General features: G+C 47.2%; 1 protein-coding gene across 1 annotated transcript; it reads right to left on the bottom strand.

Annotated features, from left to right (window-relative positions):
• Positions 1-2,966: 2,966 nt before the first annotated feature.
• Positions 2,967-24,669, bottom strand: CHRNA4 (cholinergic receptor nicotinic alpha 4 subunit; the record flags this gene model as incomplete). Its single annotated transcript, XM_084271586.1, has 6 exons — positions 2,967-3,092; positions 9,171-10,551; positions 20,205-20,314; positions 20,406-20,450; positions 23,219-23,370; positions 24,609-24,669. 6 exons carry the CDS (start codon positions 24,667-24,669, stop codon positions 2,967-2,969), a joined length of 1,875 nt encoding a protein of 624 aa, XP_084127712.1.
• Positions 24,670-25,138: the final 469 nt, after the last annotated feature.

Genomic DNA, 25,138 nt, shown 5'->3' with positions numbered 1-25,138 from the left:
GATCCCACAGCGAGGGGGGGGCTGACTCTTCAGGGACACAACCACATCCTTAGCACTCCTAATCACACCTCCTGTTTTGGATGTACTAATGGGGCAGACATGGCTGTTTCCTCCTCCTCCTGCGTGGCAGGGCAGTCCTGCCAGGGGCTGAGCTGCAGTTTCACATCCTTGCCAGGCAACCCTGCTCTTCCCGTTGAGACACTGCTGTTCACACTGTGTGCACAGGCTATTACCTTCTGTGGGCAAAGCGTGGAGCTGAGATGGCCCTTTGCTGCGACCGTGGTACAGCCTGTGCCTCTCCCTGCTGAGTATCACAAGATGCCACCTTAAAACATTTATATCTTAAACCTGTGCTTAAACCTTTACCAGTTTTCCTGTTAGCCCTCAAATCATTCCCTCCTGCCAGGCAGGGGCTCCTTGCTGTACAGCTGCCCTCACCTCTGCCAGTCCCGTCCCCCCAACCCCCTGATCTGCTCTGGCCATCGTTCTGCCTCTGCCCCAGCCCATATTTGCTGGGAGCAGAGACCGGAGTTGCCACTGATTCCCCAGCCCAGCTTGGAAAGGACATCATGTGTCTGCACTGCTGGAAATGTACATGCAGAACCAAGCCTCCCACCTGCCCCACTGCTACCCGTGCTCTGGGTCTGGGAGAAGGAGGAAGAGGAGGGGGTTGTAGTGGGAGCTCTGAACAGCCACCATGGGCACGGATGCTGTCTGGAGATACAATACTCATGGCATAGCAATGCCCAAGGTGAGAAATAGTCCCACCTTCATAATTATTTAATTGGTGCACTTGAAATGTGATGAGGAGCTGGTGAGACCCCCCCCCCCAGCCTGGCTGTAGCACAGACCATAACGCATCCCCGCCGTGGGGAGCAGCCACTGCCACGCAGGCTGCAGCTGCACTGGTACATTTATGCACTAGACCTTGAAGATGTTTGACTGTTTGTTTTCCTTCCATCGCCATAAGCAAACTCACTGACTGTGAAAAGGGACAAATTAGCATCTCCAAAGACCTGCTCTCCCTTTATTCTGAAAACAAGCAGAGAGGCAGCAGCAGCTCAGGCTCCCTCATCCTCCCTCCCTGCACCGTGCCAGCACAGCTCCTCATGGAACTGGCCCAAGCCACAGCTACTCTATGTTTTTGTGAGCTGTATGGATTTTTAGGCTCTTGGCTGAGCCTGTGAACACACAGGTCAGTTGTAGGTTCTTAGGTGAGGCCAAACAGGCTGATCACTGCCTTGACTTTCAGCCTGAGTGCTGTAAGTTTTGTTTCAAAGAAGTCTCTTTAAACCATATTGTTTTGGTTGTAGCATTAGTGTCACAAGCCCACACAGTTCTCTGCTGCTCATGAAGCCACGTGGCATGAGTAAGCTTCATGTGCCAGGCTACTGCACTGGGGTGCCAACACAGCTCACGTGGGTCTCACTTACCCCAGGCTCTGGTTTGTACCAGGTTCTCCTGTGCTAGTCCCCAGTCAGCTGCAAGCTGTGGGATCCACAAAGCTCTGGGATAGCCAGAGCTGCCTAGCAGTAAACTTCCCAGTGCCAGGCAGTCTGGTGCATGCTGATCCCAGCTGTGGCGTGCGGAGGAGATGCTGAGTGAAGCCCAGAGCCCCTCAGCTGCCAGCCTGGGCTTTGAGTCATGCAGCCACAGCAGGTCCCAGGAGAAGCCTGTATTTTTAGACTGTCTGGCTTTCCTTGCACACTGGTAAAATGTTTATAAGCCTTGCTGTCTATGAGACCTCTGAAGTAAGCAGGGAGATGCCCAGCTGGGTGCTGTTGGGCTTTTTCCCACCTGGCACCCAGAAGTTAGCAGTGAGGATGGAAACAGTGAGTCATGTTTCTCTGCGTGGGACAGGGCTCATGTCACCCCCCTCCTCCCTTTGGCCAGTGGTACCTGTCCCTGCCTTCTTGCTGCAGGTCCCAAAGCAAGGACAAGACATGCAAAGAGGCTGTTTAGTTTGATAGAGCTGTGAAGAGCACAGCTGCCAAGACAACTGCCAGACTCAAGGCTGTAGTACCCAGAGTTTCTGCATAGTGCTGTTCTGAATTCCCTGTCTGTCCTGCTCAGGTTTCCCCACGTAACAGTGCGTTTCCTCATTACAGTAACACACCACCCTGAGTTTCTGCCATACCTTCCTCCTCTCCATCCACCTTTCTTACCTGCAGCAAGGGTTTTTCAGCTCAGGGCGACCTTCTGCTCTTTTCCAGCAACCACAACTTGGATCCAGGAAATCTCCCTTGAAAGTACACTGAGGTGCTCCCAACAAGGTCTGAACCATAACCCCAAATCTTCCCATATTGGCATGACCCTCACTCAGCTGTAGTTTTGGCATTGGCCAGAGTAAAGCCCATCAATATAAAGACTGTAACTGTTGTGCTTTGGTGAGCCAAGTATCACCATTGGTCCTAAGGGAGCTGAGCTGCCTTGAGGACTTCCTTCCACCTTTCCAATCTGCCCATCTTTACCAGCAGAGCACAGACCACATCCTACACAAGCAGCCCAAATCTGGAACTTTATTTATAAAATGACTCATACAGGGACACACAGTCCTGAACCACTTCAGCTTGACAGGACAAAATTACTAGGCTGGGCACACCAAGACCTCTGGAGACAACTGGAGCTAATTTGCCAGGGGCTGGTTTGTAGATGCGAAGCCTCTTTATGTGCTGCTTTAGGGAACAAGCTCGTGGTCTTACACTGCTGAGTATATGCCAATGAATGCCACCATGCTATGTACAGACTTTAATAAGAACTTTTCCCCTAAATTAGATGGAGAAGGTGAAAATGGCTTGGCAAAATGATGTGACCTTGCAAAGTATTCCCAGAGAGCTCTGGAGCAACTCAAGCGCAGACACGCAGTGAATTATTCAAAGGGCTGCCTCCAATGCTCTGCTCCCCTCCTTGCAGGTGAACTAAAATCCACAGAGTGGGATACACTTTTCTTCCTTCTGGGGCTACATTTAGATCATTCCTGCCAGCCAGGGTGGGAGGAAGAGACCAACAGTTCCCAGCAAACACACAATGATGAACATCCAGAGAAAGATCCTGTCAATGACCATTGCAACGTACTTCCAGTCTTCCTTCACCTGGGAACAAAGAGATAAAAGGCTGATTATTAATCTTTATTAGAGATGAAAACTTATGAGACTATCAGTACTTTGCTCCAAAATAGGATAGGAGTCCAGAGACAGGAGGGGAGGGTCTCACTTGCTCGTAGTGCTCCCATATAATGGCAGATTTATTAAAGAACTGCTGTTGTGGGATGCAGAACCACAGACTGTGTGGGTGTGCATGTGCAATTGCAAACCCTGTTCACAGCTCCCAAGGGATGCCATACAGCCGTGGATAATTGAGCTCATCTGCACACTCACTATCCCATTTTCCATGCACAACAGCTGTAATTGGGTGTGTAAATGAGGCTGCAATTCAAACTGGGGAGGGTAGAGTGGAGAGGGAAGAAATTACTCGTTTCCCCATGCTCGTAAACAGATTTGCTTACAGATTAATGAAGCCAAACTCCTCCTGCAAAGGGATTTACAGCTGTGGGTGAGTATGCAGTGAAAGCGAACCAGCAAATGAAAGAAGTGGTCTTCCTCACCCTGCTTTTCCCAGCTTTTGTCTTGCTGTGGAAGGATTTTCCAGCAATTCCTCTCTGGAGAGGTCTAGTACTTATTAATACCATCAGGCAAGGATGGTAAATGGCTATTTCATTAAGTAAGAAACCACATACATATGACAAACCTCTTTTGTTACATTCCTGTTATTAATTTCTTTCCCAGGAAGAAGACTGATCAGATGGCAAAGTTTGATTTGATATGGTCCTACCCATCGTGATTTCCTACAATATTCCACTTGGTGATTAATAGAGCTGAGGGCTGACAGCTGGCAGGCTGCCTTGCTCTTCAGGGAAAACACCCCAGCAGGAGCTAGCTCAAACCTCTTCAGTGGCTGTGACTGCAGCCAGTGAGGAGTGTGGTGTAAGGGGACAGCAAAGCCAGCCTGTAACCCTGAGCAGACTGGGTTTCACTGTCCCCAGAGCTGTGATGTACACTGGGCTGTAGTGTGAGGGATAATATAGCACTAATAAAGCACCAGCCTTTTCATCCACAGGTCCTAGGCTTGGTTTAAACAGAGGTAATAATTAGGGAGCAGCCCAGAATAGCAGGTGTGAGCTAAAACATGATTTGCAGGAGACCTGGCTTGATTTCCTGGGCTTGTTGAGGATTTGCTGGTTATACTGAAAATTCATTTTGGTAAAGGAATCAATCCAAACAGCCATGAAATAGCCTTTTTCAGCAGATGATGTTTTCACAGGTATAGCAGCAAGTTCGAGTCCTAAAATAGTACAATCTGCCAAGCACTGAAGAACCAAGCTCTGAGCACAACACAGTGACTCTGTAAACTCACCTTGAGGCTTCTTTCTCCCTTTCCATCAGCCCCAGATGCAGCACTAAATTTTACCTTATACCTTGTGGGTGCTACAGAGAAATCAGGATGTGTCAGAGGAGAGGATATACAATCCTGGCTTCCACAGCCAACATTGTGGCATTTTATTGAGCTGAGAGAATTATTCCTTGCAAGTAAACTACATCCATTTACCTCATTTTGGCATGCTGAGCCCTTCACAAACCCACCATGAATCTTCCAATGCATTTGCAGAGTGGTTGCTGTCACTCTGGGCTGTGATGCAGACAGCCTTCAGCTGGAGCAACGCCAGCAAAGAGAGCTCTTTCTTTAACTGCATCTCTCTCTGCTTGCCATGTGCACTGCTTGGTTAGGCCTTTAAAGCACCTGGTACAGCTCCAGCACCTTGGCTCAGTAACCAGCATGGTAAATTGGGAACCAAGGCACAGGCTGGAGACTATAAAATATTTTCCTATAGTTTGTTCCCTGAACAAAGCATCTTACAATTCACAGAATCACAGAGTCACAAGGTTGGAAAAGACCTTTGAAGATCATCAAGTCCAACCATCCCCATCCTGAGCTAAACCAAACACTTTCAAAAGAGTAAGAATTAGTTACATATTTATGTGTAGTGGATAACTCCACTCTCTTTAAAAACAGCACCAAGTTAAGCAGGTCTTTACTATCCAATAGGCAGAGGAAGACAAATAGAGTTTCATCCTGTTTGTTACTTTCTTGGGGGAAACCTGTTGGTTTATGATTGTACATCCCTTAGCACATCCATCTATAATTGGGGTGACTACAAGAAATCCAAGAGAATTCTCTCATCCCAAGGATATTGTCACAGTGGATAACTCCCCTTCACTATCCATCACTTGCTGAGAGTTGGACTGAGTCTCTGATGCTTAAAATTCCTTGTGGAAGGGCAGCTAAGTGAGGTCTGGAGGATTTTACTGATGGGATTAGTGTCTCATAATGCAACTGATGTGTAAAGGAAATCTGAAATTTACACCTGATGTGCAACTAAAAAGCTGTATTGAGTAAATAGTGCCCTATTCTGGCAAAATAAGCTGCTTTGAGTATTCATGCCAATAAAAGTGAGTGCTAGATCATGTGAAGAGAAGAAACAACAGGAGTTTCTATTTGAGAAAAGAAGGGGGCAATGGGAGAAGAGGAACAACTTCAAAAGTCCAACAGAAATGTGCTTCCCAACGTAATGGTGTGTGCATAAAAACTCAGCCCATCTTGAAAACGATGGCTGGGAGTGCATCAGATGTTTGCAGAATTGATATCCAGCTTCAGACTGAGAGCACAGAGGGATGAAATTGGAAATTGTGGAGAGACAATGGGGAAATAAAAAGGGAAAAAAAAGGAAAAAAAAAAGATTAAGAGGAAAAGAAAATTATCTGGATTTCTTTATGTTGTTTTCTGGCAGCACAGTAGCATTGCCCTGCTGCCCAGCACCTCACGTGGAGCACGATCCACAGAGGCCTCTGTGACAACATCTATGCAGCTGCCAACATCTGCCACCCCGACTCCTGAGCTGTATTTTGATTAGTTTTTAAGAAGCTCACTCAGAACTATTTTTGGGAAAGGATCAGGGACAGGAACCAGCTGAGTTCCCTACCCCCAAATTCCTGAATTAAATGAAGGAATCTGCAGCTCTTCCCCAGTCTGGCTCCTTGCAGAGGAGCAGCAGGGCATCCTGCCCCAGGATTTGAGTGGAGGGTTGTGGTACTTTAACAACATCTGATGCCCAGGACCCAGAGCCTGTAACACAGATTGCAGCAATCCTGGGTGGCTTTATTGTACTTTGTTAAAAATAAACCGGTGAGATTATCCTGGGTTTCCTCCCCCTCAGCCACATTCTCTCCCATTTTATTTTTAAACTGTCTTCAAAGTCTACTTAGTAGAGTAGTCTGGAGATGCACAAAGGCATGAGGACAACAAGGCTTTCCAGATGGTGGTTTCTGGTTATTTTGGCTCAAGTATGTCACACACCTTGATTTGCTTCTCAGCCTGTAATTAATTTCCCATGGCATTTCTATCAGGTGCTGGGACAATCCAGCCTTGCATTTCCCCCACTGTCCCATTGCTCTTGGATCGTTTGCAGATATCTCTTTTTGTAACAAACAACTGCCACTTGCATGTCCCATTTTCTCTTCACTGAAGCACTTAATTAAATGAGCTATTTACTATTCATTTAGAAGCCCTGCCCCCCATGGCAATGGTGGGTTAGGAAAAAAAGACAGGAACTCCAAAAGAAATTCTGTTCTCACTCTGGGAAGGTGCATGTCTCTGAAAAAGTTACCCAAGAGACAGCAAGCTGTGGCTCAGGGGCTGCATCTGCATCAGAGGAGGTTCCTGCTGATAGATCTGTTGAAGACTTCCATGAAGAAATGCCACAATTTGATTTTCTGAGTACTGATTTCCGCCCCCCCCCCCCCCCCCCCCAATAAATTCTCATTTTATTACACCAGTTCTGGCCCTTTCAGTAAATACCAGTTCCAGAAGATCATGTTTCCTTCTTCTTTGATATTTCCACCTAGAGAAAAATATGTGCTTTCCCACTTGACATTACTTGGGTCCAGAAAAGGAAAAAGAGTATAGATTCAGACTGGGGTCAGCAAACATTGCCCCAAATCTGAAAACCCAACCTCTGCCTACTGTGCCAGCCACAACTGCTGGGAAAGAGCAGAAAACTGCTCTTCCTGGGGAGCCTGGTCCCTCGGTGGTCCTGGGGCTGACCCTTCTCCTCTCATTGCTGGATGTTTTCCTGGTGCCTTTGCTCACAGGTTGGGTTGGCAGGAGGTCCAGTCAGAGCCCTCAGAACTTCTCCTTTTCTTCTGCTTTTGATGTTTGGTGCTGTAAATAGCTTTCTCTTCAGGATGATCGTTTCAAGAGGGGAGAGTTGTGGAAGATAAGAAGAAAATTTGTGGCTTATCATAGAATCCCAGCCTGGTCTGGGTTGGAAGGGACCCCAAGGATCACAGAGCTCCAACCCCCTGCCACAGGCAGGGACACCAACCTCCAGGCCTGGAGCTACACAAGGTTGCCCAGGGCCCCATCCAACCTGGCCTTGAACACCCCCAGGGACGGGGCACCCACCCCCTCTCTGGGCAGCCTGTTCCAGCCCCTCACCACTCTCTCTGCAAAGAACTTCCCCCTAATATCCAATTTAACCCTTCCTTCTTCCAGCTTCAATCCATCCCCCTTGTCCTGCCAGTCTCTGCCCTTTAACAAGCTGATTCCCCTCCTGTTTCTCTGCTCCCTTCAGGGACTGGCTTCTGAAGACCTTCTTCATTTTAAAGCAAGTTGCAATTGTGGATTAAAAGGGAAGAACTCAAGACATTCATGACTCAGTCCTTGATGATACCAACAAGCTCAGCAGAAAGACAATCAGTTGAAATTGGATTTATTACTGGCACAGTAGTCTTTCATTTGCACTGAGGGGAAACAAGTGAGTGAAAATCCACTGACTTGCAGGGGTTTGCTAGTGATTATTGCTGGGAGGGGAGAGCAGAGTCCTAACATGCTTGTGAAGTGCTTTGTCATCTAATAAAGATGGGGATTCACAGCCCATCTCTGCCACAGATCTGTTCTGTGCCCTTGAACAGGTCACCTGTTCTCCGTATTTTGGCTGTCACGTCTCAACAGGAGCAATAAGCAGTTACTTCCTCAAAGGGATGTTGTGAAGTGAAACACATTAAAGCACAGAGGCCTCTCAACCTGTGGTACCAGGCAGTATATAAATGGACAGCAGCACTTAAATCTTTTGTTGCTGCTGCTAAGTGCTGAGTGCTGGGAAAAACACAAATGAGAAGACACTGCTGGTGCCCAGGATGTCTTGTATGAAAGTACCAGGGCTCCCATGGACTCTGCATCTTGAGAAACCAGACTGCCAGCACAGCTGAGAAAGTACCTTTGGCTGATGGATCCCTCTAGGAAAAGCTACTCTTCATTACCAAGAATACTAACTTTAGGTTATCATGTCACTTCCTTCACTATGGCCAAAATTAGCTAGCACCCTGCATCCATAGTATTGCGGGGGACGAGGTGTGAAGGGATGTAGCATTTGTGTGCACGTCGCCATCTCCATTAATAAACCTCTTTCAGCCTCTAGTTTCCTTCTCTATTTGTAGCCATATTTACCCCTTCAGAGTAGGTGTGACATTTGTCTGTCCACCCACCTTCCTGCACAGAGCCAACTGCTCCAGTGGAAGTCCACTAATGAGGAGCCACATCACGCAGAGCTAAACATACCCTGCATCATCCCCATGCTACTACACACTTCACACATCCACAGCCTATTTTGGGAAGTTGCTTTCCCAGGCTCAATAGCCAGAGTCAGTGCTTAATACAAACCAGAGTGTGAATTCCCCATCTGTCAGAGGCTTCTCTGTAAAGAATAAGTCTGCTACGTTCCCACCAGATGAGTGCTTTTTGGGTCTCTTTCACAAGCTTAACTGTTTCCTTCCTACCTAACAAAAACTTTACTCCTCTTGTCTGCTGGACACTCCTATTGTTCTGGAACAGCCCTGAGCATGGTCTGGTGGTACCCTTGACCCACATGCCAGCCAGGACCCTAGGAACAAATTCTCCAGCTATGCCTATAGTGGCTGATGTATTCAAAAGCCACAATGCTGGGGGGTGGCTGAGCCTGCATCAGCCTGTCTGTGCTGTCCCCAGGTGTAGTGGGGCTTCCTTAGCAGAGAAGCTTTTACTTACCCAAGGAGAGCAGCCTTAGTTAGCACACTTACTGAGAAATCCGCGTCTTCTGCTCGCAGGTGGTCTGCGATGTAGTGGACCCCTTCCACTGCCAGCTTCAGGGCTGGGGACATCAAGACCAGATGCTGCTCTTTGGCGCTGTGAGTCTTGCTTCCTTGAGCTGGTGTGCCAGCTGCCTCGCTCTTCTTGCATTTACACTTGCACTGAGGGGGCTTGTGCTGGGGCTGCTCTTCATTTAGGTGGCACCGCTGGGATGCTGGAGAGCCAGTGGATTGGCCATTGGTCTGGGAAGAGTCCTCTTGAAGGTAGCAATACTGGATGCTCCGGGACCTACAGCGGATGCTTCCTTCCTCCGCCTTGTTGGGGCTGTACATCTGCTGAACACTCAGTGATCTGCCTTTGGAGATGGAGGTGGTCTGGGTGTCGCTCAGAGGGTGGCATGAGGGTTGTGGAGAGGAGCAGGTCACCTGTACGGGCTCTGGGTGCAGCACAGAGTACTGCCCAGAAGGGGATTTGCAGACAGGCTGAGGCTTGGCTGGCTCCTCGAGGTGAGCACAGAAGGAAGATGTGGGCGATGGCTCGTTGCTCTGGGGGCTGGGGGAAGATGAGGTAGTGAAGTTGGGCTCCACGTCGATCTCAGACCAAAGCCCTGGTGTGTTGGTGATTTTGTGCATGGACTCAATGAGCTTCTTGCAATTGTCTTTCACTGTAGAGGGACGTTTCATGAAGAGGAGGCGTGGGACAATGTCAAGGAAGATCCTCCTCACCCAGTCAGGCATCGTGTGGGTACGTGGGGAGCGATGGTGCACGTTGAGCACAAAGACAGTGATGATGATAGACAAGGTAACAAATATCATGGTGAAGAGCAGATACTCTCCAATCAGGGGGATAACTAAGGAGGTAGATGGGATGATCTCTGTGATGAGCAGCAGGAACACAGTGAGGGACAGCAGCACAGAGATGCACAAGGTTATCTTCTCTCCACACTCAGAGGGCAGGTAGAAGACCAGGACAGTCAGGCAGGAGATCAGCAAGCAGGGGATAATCAGATTGATTGTGTAGAACAGTGGCAGCCGCCGGATAATGAAGGAGTAAGTTATATCAGGGTAGATCTCTGTGCAACATTCATATTTCTTGCTGTTGTAATTGCCCACGGCGTTGATGATGACCCATTCCCCGCTCTCCCAGTAGTCCAGCTGGTCCACATGACTATGCATGCTCACCAAGTCTATCTTGGCTTTGTCATAGGTCCAGGAGCCAAACTTCATTGTGCAGTTCTGCTGGTCAAAGGGGAAGAAGGTAACATCAATACTGCAGGAGCTTTTGTAGATGGCAGGTGGCATCCATTTAATTCTCCCATCGTAGAAGAGGTGGGCCTTGGTCAGGTGGGTGACTGCAAAGTCACCATCAGCACTGCGGAGAGATAGAAGATAAAAAAAGACTGAGGCTTCTTTGGGACTTCTCAGCTTACCTTGTGTAAGTCAGACCCTTGAGGTGAATGAACAGAAGTTTTCCTTGAAGGTGTCCCAGAAATGCCCTAGAAAGGGTTGAGTTTGCTTTGGGGGGCGGGGGGGGGGGGGGGGAACTGCTCTCACATAGCATGGCTGTGAGCTCTGCAGAATTAATTGTGACAGCTGCTATAAAAGAAACAGTGTTGGGTAATTATTCAGTCTCTTACATGGAAAACAGCAGGAACATCCTGTTAATAGGAATAATGAAAGTTAATCTCTTGATTTCCCAGGCAGAGAGAGAGCTGTCTTCTACGGTGTCTTCTTACAGGGACTCTCAACTGGGGTCTGTGTTCTGGTGTGAGATGAATAGGTAACAGCTCAGGAGTTTATAGCACAAAGACGTTTTCCAGGCAGTGAAAAAGCCATTCCAGAAACAGCATTATTTTACTTTAACTTTTTTATCTGCTTTTCACAGGTGGGTAGTGTGTGAAACACACCCAGAATTGCTGCTGCACTGTACACTGCACCCATGACACCAGCTGCTTCCACCTCATCACGGGCACCAGGATGTAAGTGAAGGAGAATCAGAAACGGCAGCTGGAGAAGCAAGTGCACTGGGGATGGGGTGAAGAAAGGTATGAGTATGTATGCCAGGTAATGGCATACTCAACTGGTATTGGAGAAAGGAGGGAGACTGAGGAACTCTGGGGATGGGATCCCAAACCTGTCCTCTGCCCGCCTCAGCATCACCAGCCGCAGCTCTGCTCTTCCCTCACACCCCCAGTTCTGCTGCTACCCAGCAAACACCAAACCTGCCTCTTGCCCCCGTGTGTGGATGCCACAGAAATAAATGAGCTTATTAATAGAGTCAATTAGTGCAACAGGTAATTAATGCCCTGCATGGCAATGCCATGCCCCGTTCCTCCCCTGCTCTCAGTGAGGAGATGTGGACTGTGCCTCTCATAACTCTGGGGCCAAGTCCACAGATACCTTCTCCACAGCAAGGTCCTTCCTACAGGCAGCATCTGCAGGATCTGCAGCCTGCATTACCTCAAACAAAGAGGCAAACCTGAAGCACACAGAGCTGCACAAGCAACATATCTCCTCATTCAAATACTGCGATGGAGACTGGGTTTTTGAATCACAAAACTACACCTTCACCTGAAAATCAGCCAGGTCCCTGCACCTGTGGGCTCTTTGTGCAATGATTGGCTGAAATATCAAACCCCTTCTTCTCCCTTGATTTCTACTTGCGGACAGTGGATTTGGGTATCCTTGGACAGCCACATCCCGGATCAAAGACGCTGGTTCCATCAGTCTTAAAATGCAGGAGAGGTTTGGATTGAGCTGTAACTTTGAGCAAAAGCCTGAAAGGTTGAAATCCCAACTGAAGAAAGCAGGTGGAATGTGTTTGTAGAGCCATGCCCTCAAGTCTAGCTACAGGAACAGAGAAAAGAGCATCCAGAAAGCAGGGAGGGAATTGGGGACTGTGTTACACACCAGGCTGGAGCCGCTGCAGAGCTCGGGGATACAGAGGAAGCAGCCTGGTGTGTGATGCCGAGTGGCAAACAGCAACACTGCTAAACAAAGGGGAAGCTGAGCAGGGGAAGGAGAGCTTCTGCTAAAAACTTGAGATGAATTATTCAGGCCGGTGGAGATAGAAAGCTCTCTGCTCCTGCCCAGCCCTCCCGGCTGGAGCCCATCCAGCCCGCAGCCGCTTGCACAAACTCCCTCGGCCCTGCTCTGCTGCTTCAGTGCTCAGATGTGCCCTGACAGCAGCCCTACAGCGACAGGGTGCGTGAGGGTCACACCTCTTCCTCACCACCAGCAAGAGAAGTACCATGGGAACAACCCAGAGGGGTCCCTGATGGTGCAGAAAGCAGAGGGACTTCCCTGAATGTATTTCTTTAGCAGAGCACCCATTATTTCATGTGCAAAAGGGGAAAAAAAATAACACATTTCAGTATTTCCTCTTGCACTGTGAAGCATCCTTGTCAGTCCATGACCACACTGGCTTCCAGTGAGACTGGTATAGCACTGCTCATTTTGGGAAACAATTGGGACAGATCTGGTCCTCAGCGAGCCTCCTGGCTAACATGTTATCAGAGAGATGGCACATGAGCCCAACCCCCCAGATCACAGCCCAGATCTTTTGTCTTTCAAGACAGTTTTCCAGGTTGGTTGAATTCATGGGAAAATAAACTCAGGATCATTGTTTGTGGTGGAGAACCAAGTTGCTACTAAACTCTTCTTTGTTTCTCTAATGGAAAGCCTCTGCTCTGCGTGGCAGATTTGGGAAAAACAGGAACACACAAAAGGACCTGGTGCTTTTTGACCTCTGAACTGGACCTTTTCTAAAGCTTAAAAAGTCTTTTTTTTTTTTTCTTTTCAAGAGAGGAAAGCTAAAAATATGTACAAACCCAGCCTGCTATCTCAAAGGGATCAAGGTACAACCACCACTGTGCTTTACTCCAACACAAATGAAAATGAGCAATGCCATTGCAACACACACTCAACTCCTTTCCTACATCTTCTTTCTTAAATCTAATTTACACTCAGGACCATTTGCTTTGGATGAAAACCATCTCTTTTTTTTCTTTCTTTCTTCCCTCCTGGGCTTTGCCTGCATTGTAAAGGCAGATTGAGCCACGAAACATGCACAGCAAGCAACAGTCCAGTGTTTGCTGTTCTCAGTGGTTTTCTTTCTAAATCTCCATAGGCATTTAGAATCCAATTCTGCATTTAATGAGATCTCTGAGGCATGATTAAATCGTTCATTAATGGAACAATATGCTTATAATTGGACTCGTATTACAAAAAAGGGATAATGAGCATCCACTAGTTTTTCCCTTTGTAGGTAGAGCAGGGTGTAAGCAGCTGGGCAACCACCACAGGTGTGTGTTTCTCCCTTTGAAAACAGTTGGAAAAGGGCACAAAACTTTTGCTAAAACTGCATCCAGGTACAATAATGATTCACATAATCATGTTTCATTCCCAGAAACATCCTGTCTGGCCATTTCACAGTCCCTGTGTGACTACCGCACACATCTCCTGTAAGCCTAGATGTAACCAGTGTGATGCCACAGATCTTGTGTATCAATTATTTCCATAACTGATCTGTTTCTTTGATGAGGAAGGTATTTTTTAATTGCTTGCCTAACAAACCCAGCCTCATCCTGGGTCCTCTTCAGCTCACACACGATTACAAATAACACTGGCACTGTCTTCCAAGTGGGATTTTGCCTGCAGAGCCATGGTAGGAGTAAAACCAAGAGCAGCATAGCTTCTTGCATTTTGAGAGACATCTAATGACTTTAAGGAGCCATAAAACACCCTGGGATTGTCCTCTTTTCCCCTCACCAGCCTTACAGGGATATGAAGTAATTCCTGGCTTTACTGGGCATGTTTGAACTTCTTGTTGCAGTTCAATGTGGGGACGTCTGAGCAATCTGTGAGCAGGGTAAATTAGCTGTAGTACATAGACTGTATCCAAGCCAGCCCTATCATACAAAAGCTGTGTTTGCAGTTGTCTTAACCCTTCCTGTGTACATATATTTTTATCTCCTTCCGCAAGCTTACCACCCACACTGGACCTTCAAGCATACGCTTATTAGACGGGAAGCTACGCCGGCTGGTACCCTGCCAATGCAGAGTGAACCTAGAGAGATGCTTGCATCCTGGGTGAGGCTTTCATTCTGCTCCTCTTGACATGAAAGATGGAGAAAACAAGGCCACCAGGCTGTTGATGGTCTTCTGAAGCCTTTCCCTAATCTCCTCCAAGGGATGAAGTTAGGACAACCAGTTTAGGAGATTGAAGAAACCCTGGTTCCTTGGGGAAAACTCTACTGTGGGAAAACCCATTCTTGGCCAAGTTGTGCTGACAGCCCTGTCTGCATAACATGAATAATTCCTTAGACAGGAAGGTGGGAGATCTGATAGAGTGGGATGAAGAAAATCTGCAGTCATTCCTTGATAGTGGTGGCACATTTCCATCTCCTTCAGTCCAGACCACCGTGTTGTGACAGTTGTCATGAAAACCCATTTGGAAGAAGGAATGAGTGCAAGGTAAACATCACAACAAGGACTTGAGAATTAAGTTAGCCAGGCTCTCCTGATCATTCTGACCCAACAGCTCCAAAAATCTATCAGTAATAAAGTACTGGAGCTCCTATATTTTCCTGTCAACTACAACAGTGCACAGTGATAGGGGGAGGAGACAGTCATGTATAATTTTGCCAATGTAAATAGCACGGGCATGTTCTGCACTTGGATTCCTCATTTTGAGATTAAAAGCTGATCTTAGATATTAGGGGGAAGCTCTTTCTAGAGAGAGTGGTGAGGGGCTGGAACAGGCTGCCCAGAGAGGGGGTGGGTGCCCCATCCCTGGGGGTGTTCAAGGCCAGGTTGGATGGGACCCTGGGCAACCTTGTGTAGCTCCAGGCCTGGAGGTTGGTGTCCCTGCCTGTGGCAGGGGGGTTGGAGCTCTGTGATCCTTGAGGTCCCTTCCAACCCATGCCATCCTATGATTCTAAAATCTTCTAAGCTTATATGGGTTCAAGAATGGCACTGTTTTACTGGAAAACATCAGCCACATTTCATAACAAGCTCTGCTGATGGAGAATCCTTTTTTTTTGTTGTTGAGAGTTTCTATTTTCCCTGCAGTTGGGAGATACATCATCTCACAAAATTAAATGTTTTCAGAATGCATGTAAATGAGGCACACATTTATTTTAATTTCTGATGATACAATTTAAATCCAAACAGAGCTTTAAAAGCCTGAAAATTAGCTATATACATATATGGATATAGCTAGAATGTCCTCATTTAAAGCATTTTTCATCCAATAGCAGTAACTAAGAAAAATTGCAGGTTCAAGACCCCTTTAGAGAATGTACCCTGCACCCTTTTGGTACATAGTATAAGGATGCTTTTGTAAAGTTCAGATTACAGTACTCTCCCAAGACAAACCAGAGAATGCTTTAACAACCGTTTTGTTCTATCAAAACAATCACTACAAGTGTACAGGTTGGAAGGGACCTCTGAAGATGGGCTAGTCCAAACTTCTGGCTCACAGTAGGGTCAGCTACAAGAGGATCAGGACCTTGCCCAGCTGGGTTTTAAATATCTCCAAGGTCATGGCAACTTGGGTGCAAAACACCTTGGGTTACATAGACAGGCATGTCTGTGCACTGATGTGTACTTCTTCAGATCACATCCCAGCCTTTGTTTGCTTCAGGTGTTTAGACATCAATAGTAAGGGGCCTTTTGATTGTTCATCAGTAATATAGGCATCTGAGAAAGGGCTGTGCTACACCAAAGGAACGAGCACAGGTTTGTAAGAAGGCTCCAACAGTCCTGAATTTCTACATGTTGTTCAATTCTTCCCTTTGTCAAGCCCTTGGAAGCAAAACTCTAGCTCTGACTTTAGCATAGTGGTAGAAGTCATCCTTGGATGCTCACACAGCAACAGCCCATGAGAGAGATCCCTGTTATCGATTTCTTTCTATCAATTCCTGTATTACTGGATAGAGTTTGGCAGCAAATGTCCAAGGCATCTGCAGATATAATTCCTCTCTAGAAATACCACCACTTAAACTCCCAGAAGTACCAGGAAAGCTTAACTGTGAAGTAGTGATTATGGGCCTGTCATAAGTACAATCTGGTCTAAAATGACATGATCTGTGCACGTACACACACACAAAGAAAAATGTCAAGAGTATTTCCAATATTGGAAAGGTTAGACTAGGGCATCTTTTGGTATTTGTCCTCCAAGCAGCTTTGGGATGAGTCAGGAAACCAGTATCACTCCATAAGTCTCACTGGTTGCCAACATCATTGTCTAGTTCAAAAGAACAAGCCACTCTACTGTAGTTCAAAAGAATTCTTTGCTTTCTCAAACAACTTTCAAAAGCTGCCTGCCAGATGATCTCTTAACCCAGGCCAGTAATCCTTTCTGTCCATATTACCACTGGGTGAATTCCTCAAGATATTTCCTACTCTTAGTTACAAAGAGTTGCACTTGAATTCACTCCATGGATGAACTTGTCTTTTATTCTTTCTTTTCATTTTTTTTGGTGACTGTGGAGGCTAAGGCAGGGATTACTTTTCAGAACACCTAACACCAGAAGACACTGAGAAAAGAGAAAATTTTGAAGTCTGAAAGGTCCCAGTAGCTTATTCCCATGTTTTACAATTGTCAGGCCAGAAAAGACAAATGCTGTGATGTTTTCAGCTGGATATTCACGATAGCAAGTCAGTGATGCTCATATTTCAAGATCCCTGCCCATCCATTAGGCTCAAGGACACTGCCTTGCCCATTCCTCTGAGCATATCCCTGTAGCTGGAGCACCTGGCTGCAAACCTGCAGGTTCAGGGTTTTCTCCTCTGGACTTTCTGTGCTGCATGGAGTCTGAACAGCTCACCACAGTGATGGAGAAGTGAGGGACAAAAAAAACAAAACAAAATCTAAATGCAGCCCCAGGAGCTTATTCCCTGATTAGACTTTTTTTCTTTCCATTAAATATACAAAGGAAAACTAAAATGTGCTTCTAGTCCATTCATGAATGGGGAACTAAGTCAATGCAGAGGATTAGATAATTCATTTATAAATGATTTGGTGGTGTCTGAAGAGCCTTTATAGCCTTAGATAAGGAACAGCTGGCCTTCTTGGCAGAGAAGAGGAGTCTTTGTCACTTCACTATTAACTCATATTCCTCTGTTATACATATGTTTTGTCACGTTTAGTGGAAACTATTTACAGAGCCTTGGAACTTATCTCATCAAGCCTGAAAATTCAACAGCATATTAATTTCCCTGTAGAATATTAATTTGGGTTTAGATTCCTTATGAATGTTGACAACTACATACACTCTCTAGGCCAATCCAGCTGACTTTACTGATTTAATTTCAGCCTCTAGAGTGGATAAATGGAAGGATTTTTACAATAATGAGCTTAGATAGGAGAATAACCTCACAACAAGAGGCTAGGTTTCCTTAAAGATGTAAATCTCAAACCATCTTCAATTTCACCACTTTATACCTACACCCCAAGACAAAAACAAAAGAAGCAATTGTATAATCTCCTGTCCAGAAAGTCTTTTTTCCAAAGGATACCATCCCTACCAGAAATATCCTACTTCTGCAGACCATGTACTAAGAAACAACTAACTTAGAAGCCTGAACAATGCAAAAGGCCAGTGTGGCCACTTTCTCTCTTCCACCAAGATCTCTGCACACAATTCGCATGTTCTTAGGGACCCAGAACTCTCTATGTGTACTTTAAATTCCTTCTAAACAATATATATCTATTTTATATATATATATATACATAAAATATGAGACAGAGTCCTTGTCAGCATCACCCGTGACCAGTCACTATCTTTGCAAAGCCCTTCTTTCTGAAACACCTCCTGCTGAGATGCCAGCAAAGAGAACCACCCTGTGGCTGTGCAGTTGGTGAGCTGCCATGCAGAAGGACCTCATCTTGGTGTCCCATCAAGCACTGAGTTTTGCCTTGCCTGCTTTGTATTCGCCCTGCCTTGTCCTCCAACCCCCCAAAACCATGAAACCTGATTGTCAGAGTGGTGCAATAAGATGACTGTGGCTTTGGATGTGTTTGATAGGGAGTAGATAGAAGAGTATATCCCAGGGTACAAAACAGTCCACACAAGACTGTATGACAGAGCATGGGCAAATATAGCATTAAAGAGAGAATTAATGGACAACCATTACTGACTGGCTAGTGGTTGGCGCCTACATCCATGTTTAATTCATGGATAAAGTAACCAATTAAAAATGCATGATAGACCTATGACAACCAAGAGAGGCATGCATGATTATTTAGTGGTAAGCATGGACAAAGGGAGAGCTGTAGCTTGGGTTCAGGTAGCTGGTGCACTAGATGTCCCAGCGTGGTAGCAGGTCACCAGGGCAGATGGACTTTCTACCTGCCACACCTTCCTGCAGGTCAGACTGAGTCAGGCAATAAGGTTGGCAAGGCTGAAGGACTCGCATCCCAGAAGATGATAAAAAGGACATGCTGGAATAGCTGCTGCAGCCACCAGACAGGCAGCTGCTCCCCGGAGTTACTGCTCCTAACAGAGGGACAGAGCCTGCGAGAGTCAGAAGCCAGAGGCTGCCCAGCTCAGAGGTCTGGGTGCCCACTGACCTCTGGGGGCTTTCAGCATGGAGAGCACAAAAGGATACTGATACGTCCTCCTTTAGTGCCAGGGCCTCCTCCTTGCATGGACCATGCTATCAGTTGTGGTGAGCACAGTGAGCCAAGGGAGGAGATGCAGAGATGGCACATCAGGTCCTTGTGTACCAGTAGCTCCAGCCAGTGGGGGCTTTAAAGCACAAAGATGATGGAAATCCATACAGCAGTATTTCCTTTGGCACTCTGGTCCACCACAACAACCACCAGAAGCTCTGAAAATAATAATCCTTGCCATTGTCATTAATTAAGCAGTGAGAAGGACAAGGACATTCTCTTTTTTCCAGTGGAAGCTGTGAACACCCTTCTTGGCTGCGACGTGAGACAACTGTAATATAATATTCATGCTCAGAGCGTGTCCCTGTAGGATAGGAAGGTCCAAGTGCCTATGAATTAGTTATTTCCATTGGTCTAATCTCTGAAATGTGCTATGTGAGGATGCAGAGATTTCCAAGAGGTTTGCAATCACTCCACAGCACTGAAAGTCAGAGACAGGCTAATGGGAAAGATAACAGCTTCCACAGTCTCCAAAGCTCACAATTCCCTGGACAGGTTCCTCCCTCAGCCATTTTATTTTAGACAAAAAACAAAACCATATCACACTAGAACCAGGCAACTGGTTATTGAAAATAAACCTGGCTTCTCTTTGGAGTGTTTTCTCTGGGTGTTAACCACAAACAACAAGGGGTTTGTTTGATGCTGCAGCAAGTGTTTTCTCTGGAGCCTGTGCTGGGAAGGGAGGCTGGGGTATCCTACATCAGAGGAGGCTGGAGAGCTCTGGTATGATAAGCCAATGAGAAAACAGTCTTGGCACTTGGAAAGTCTTTCTAAGAACCTCAAAAGGCTCTGAAGAAAAAACCCAGCCACTGCCCCCTAGGACATGTCAATGCAAGAAGCAGAATTCAAGCATGCAGGATCAGGAAAAAATATGTACTTAATAATTCTAGGAGTGTATTGGGCTGACCTGAAACCTCTATATGTGGACACACAAGCCTGACATATTTCAATGTATTTTCCTGATTAAAGCCCATCCTCAGTAATTGGCTTTTCCACTTGATGGTGATGAATTAGGGGAGAGCTCTTGGTGAAATGAAACTGAAGAGGACTGAAAGCTTGAATCCAGCTTCATTGTGCCTCTGACATGGGATGAGAAAACAATACCTGGCATCCCCCAACAATACTCGTTGCCCAGTGAAAGGGTTATTAGGAGAAGAAAAGTCCTCCTGATGAATGTTAGTGGTGTCATTTAAGGCACATCTGGTACAGATATTAGGACAGTCTACATGGACTTAAACCACAGAGAGCAAAATAAGGGGGAATAATTGCAAGAACCACCTCAACACTATAGACAGAGGAAATGATCAAGGATGGGTTTGCCCACTGGCCACAGCGCTCACACTCACTTGTTGTAGAGGACAATGTCTGGCCTCCAGATGAGCTCCGAGGGGATGCGGATGGATGTGACGTTTTCATACTCCTGGGGGTCCCAGCGCAGCTTGTAGTCGTGCCACTCCTGCCAAAACCAAAGGGGTTACAGAACTGGGAGGGTTCAGGTTGGAAAACTGAAAAGGAGCATGGAATAAAGCATATTTTGGTGCACCTACCTGCTTCACCCACACATTTGTGGTCATCATTTGATTCTTCTCATCCTGGAATGCAAGGGCAGAGCTTGGTTACAGAAGCAGGTTAAACATCCCAAGCATCTCGTAACATTTATCTTAGTTGTACTTCATTTCAGTAATTGCAAATCACCTCTGCAATAAACCTAAGCTCCACCTTGGAAATAAAAAGCAGATGTTTCTGTCATTTAACATGGGACAGGGCACAGCTGCCTGATACCACTGAACAGCTGAGCCAAGCAATCCTCTGAGCAGGACTTGAATTTACTGGGATTTTCCTCGGTGCTGATGGATGATGAGGGCAGGCAGAGGAAGGAGCTCCAGTGTTTCTCCTACCAGATACATGAACTGAGAGCACTGTGGGTTGGCTTTTCTGAACAAACACAAGCTGCTCTGCTGACATGTAAGCTTTGGACAGCCTCATGTACACTCATGCTGTCAACTGGTAGACTTTTTTCCCCAACTGCAAGCATAAATAACATGGAAAGGTAGATAGATATTTATATGTATATAAATATACTTTAAAATACAATGCTGGCAATACTGTAGTAGAATTGATTTCTGCTTGCTGTTTGCCTTGCATGCTTGTTACAACCCCTGTGTAAATAACTAAGGCTACTTATGTGGGGCTGAGCCTAATCTTGGTCTTGAGCTCAGAACGTGTTTGTGTCTTTGCTTCTCTCTACCTTTGGTCTGGGATCAAAACCACTCAATTCACTTCTCCTGCCACTTTGTAATTCAAGCATCTGAGGGGCTCCACCACAGTCCCTGCACTGGGGATCCCAGTCTCACAGGTCCCCTTTGCCTACAATTTTCCTCCCTCTGCTGGGTGCAAACCCTTGGTGGAAACCACTGCCCACTGCTACACCTGAGGACTCTGCCACCCTCCTGACCCAAGCAAAGGAGAACTTGAGTCCCATGGGTTAATCTCACATCAGCAACGTGCTAATGACTGGCTGCCTCCTCCTGCACGGCTGACTTCTCCTGCACAGACACAGCCCAGAGGACAGTAGATGATTCTGCAGGCAACAGTGGTGTTGCACTGCCTGGCCTCATTTCTCAAGGTGAACATGGCACACAGGGTCCTACAGAGATATGGGCTTAAGTGTGCAAATGCATCTCCCAGCGGCTGCTCCTGGACACATGCTTGATCCCTTACTGCTTTTTCTGGGCTCAGAAAACCCCCATCACACCAGGGTGAGGTAAGGACATGCAGGGATGTCAAGTTCCACATTGATTTTTGTTCCCTCACCCCCAGCTTTTTTTCAGCAGGAGCAGGAGTTTGAATATGGCTCTGATTTCTCTTTCAGACTTCTCATCATTGGGAGCTGAACGCCAGGTCTAACAATGGCACAGGGCTCTGCACAGAAGCACTGTCACTGGTGGGAAGGGGGAGAGACAGTCAAAGTGCTGTGGTGGTGGCAGGGGGGTGTCATCCATCCCCAGCCACACAGACCACAGCAGAAGGGGATGACCCAGCTGTACCCAGCAGCCCCAGCACAGAACTGCCTGCTAGTTGCACTTGTACCCACTGACATCATTTTAAGATGATTAATTCTTCTTAAGTAAACTGGGAAAAGCATTACAAAGCAGGTGTATCGATCCCACCCTTCCACGATTCAGCAGCTGCATAATGGAAAGTCTCTCTCATGCCTCCACAGTCACTAATGTCTCATCTTTAGTCTTATCAATTATTCAGATGAGAACTGTACAACTTCAACATTAGCAACTGCAAACAGCCCCGGATCCCTCAGGCTGATGTAAGAGGAAGGAGGGGAGTGGAAAACTGTTTCTGTGCTGCAAAGCTGGAAGCTGATGGACTGTGCACAAGGAGATGCCGCTCACTAGCAACATGTGTCTTCAATTTACCACCTCTTGTATCACCTCAGCATCTCAAAACTCCTTTCTCAAACCAGAAAATGTTGTAGTCATCTGTTATGATTGTCCCACCCCAGTAATGTCTTCATGTTGCCTTACACTTTGCTATCACCCGCTTTTATTCAGCCACAGAAATACAGTCAAAGGCCAATACTCGCCTAAGAGATGCACATCTGCACAAACACCCTGCCCTGAAGTTTGGTGTGCAAACAGGGACAGGAGAGAGAAGCGGGAGCAAGATCTGCACAAGCTAGAAAGCCTCTGTGAGCATGCTTAACACCTGCAGCCCTGCAGGGATCTCCTTGGGATTAAACACTTGACCCCAACCCACTGCGACAGAGCAACCCTGTAAATACCGTTTCAGCACCCACCAGTCCTGAGCATGAATCACTCTGCTTTGTCCAGAGCATCTTCAGTCTGTACCTGCACAGCTTCTGTTTGAGCATTTTCCTGTTAATATCTGCCGACTTAGCCAACAACCTCCAAAACTTTCATGGGCAGAAAGCTCTTCACACAAGTTATCTCCAAGAGATGCATAAACCACAGCTCCTGTTAGCTTGTGTAAATTACTGATGATGATTAGGGCTCAAATTCCATATCAGACATTTGGGTTTTTTCCCTTACCCAGGTCACTGGTATGTATGAGCTGCTGCAGTGATCAGTCCTGCAGGTTTTGATAAGGAATTTGGGATTTTGCCTATAGCAAATAGATAAAGGATCCACTTTGATGACCAGTTACTCACATGAGTCATCCCTCGTTCCAGCAGAGCTGCCCGCATGATAACTCTTCTCTACTGGGAGCAAATCCTTCCCAACCCAACCCTGGACCAGCCAGTGTAACACACACACACCAGGACACTCTCCCCAAGCCCCGACCTGGTTAAACCTGGCCACTTGTTGCACAAGCAGGTTGCACTTACAACATCGATGAGCTGGGCAATAGACAAGCCGAAGCGGACAAGGACCACATCAGAGATGTTCGCGACGGGGCGAGACCACTTGTTATAACCCGAGAAGAGTTTCTTCAGGAGCCGCTCCTCTGCATGGGCTCGGGTCTCCACGTGGCCAAAGGCTGCAGGGAAGGCACGGCAGCATAAAAAAAACCCCCTATGTGCAACTCTGACATAGCTAGAACCTTCTCCAGGTGGAGGGAGGGGAACCCCAGGATAACCCCTGTGTTCAGCAAGTAGTGGCATATCTTCAGGTGATGCCACCCTGGTGACTTGCATCCCCGCTACCCCAAGCATCACTATGTCTCTCTCACCATGTTCACCCACCGTTCCCAATTCTCAGTGTAGGGTTTCTACTGCAGAGCGAGATCGGTCTGTAGAAAGCAGGGGAATCAATCGTTCTCCCCTGAATCTGGCTTAATTTTTGTGGCTGCTTCAGAGCAAGTTTCTAGCACTCAAGTCTGCAAGCAAGAAAGGGAAGGGCAAGGCAAAAAGGAAGAAGCAGCCTGCTGCTAGGGGACGGGGATTTTGGATCAGATTTGCACACAAAAACTGGCATCAAGTGCATCAGGGAAAGACAAAAGAAAAAACCGGGAGAAAAGGCTGACTGAAATTCAGCTCTTCAAACTAACCTTCTCCAGGTGGTCCTTCACAAAAGCACGGGTGAGGAAGAGGATGGAGGAGAGAGCAAATTGGGTAACAAGAGCTCAGTTTCCTTCAATAACGACTTTAAAAGTTAGAGGCTGCGAGGAGCAGCCCTGACCCTGCACGTACACTGTAGGAACCGTCGGAGGTGCCTGTTGGTTATTAAAAATTAAAGTCACCCTTCTTGCGGGGGGGGGGTGGCGGGGGAGCTGCGCTCCTGTGCCGGCTGATGCATCCTCCTCCGCCACGGACGGCGGGGAGAGGGAGCCGGGGGCTCTCCCTGCATCCCTCGTGGAACATGGCTCCTACTTAGTCTTTAGCTGCCCTGGATTATACAAAGGGAAGCATTAGCTGAGCGCTGGCTGTGCTCTCCCCAGCCGGAGCTGTAGCCCGGAGACACATTAACACACTTTACCCAGGGAAGAAAAACCCCGGCAACAAACAGGATGCTGAGCCCCCCGCTTGTGTTCCCCCTCCCGTCCCCTTCCCCACTGCGCCTTTAACCCTTTCCCCATCAAAGCAGGCAAGGAGCAGAAAATAAAAGCAAAGGCAGAGGCTGGGATTTAGGGGAACTGGAGCGATGGGACGGGGGAATATAGGAGTGGGGGAAATTCCTTGGGGATAGGGACCGGTCTTTGCAGCACGCCTTTGAAAGGGCTAAGGGAGAAAAGAGCTAAAGACCAGAGCAGGGATAGAAAAGCTTTCTCAAACTTACCGGGGAAGATGCTGGCACACAGCAGGAGGAGGAGGTTTCCTTTAGACACGAGAAATCCCATTGTGGAGCAGAGCTCAGGCACAGCCTCCCGTTCAGGCAACTTTTCCTCTCCGAGTCTCGGGATTCTCCAGCTTCATTCCCTTGAAGTCCTTTCTCCCCCTCTCACCTGCCTCTGGGAAGGGCTAATGGCTTGGCTGATGGCTTGGCTGTTTTTCTTCTTCTGACTGTTTTCCAGCTCTTCCTCCTAGAAAGATGCTCTTCCCCGGGACACCGAAGCCCATACACTTGGAAGAGACACACAAGGGCTGCAGAAAGCTGTGCAGAGACACAAAATGCACAGCCTCCTGGACAATCCTGCTTACTCCCCTCTCCTTTCCCACAGGGTGGGTGGGCTGCTGGGTCTATTTGCTGCTGCTGCTGCTGCTGCCACCCTTCCCCCAGCCCTTTGGGCTGCCTTGGCTCAGATTTTGCAGCTGATGGGCCAGCTCACACCAGCCCTTGGCGGAGCAGAGGGGGAGCACGGTCTGTTT

Source organism: Gallinula chloropus (assembly GCF_964237585.1).
Source record: "Gallinula chloropus genome assembly, chromosome: 16".
NCBI lineage: Eukaryota > Metazoa > Chordata > Aves > Gruiformes > Rallidae > Gallinula > Gallinula chloropus.
Note: the sequence above shows the minus strand (reverse complement) of the source record. Positions and strands in the feature narration are given on the sequence as shown.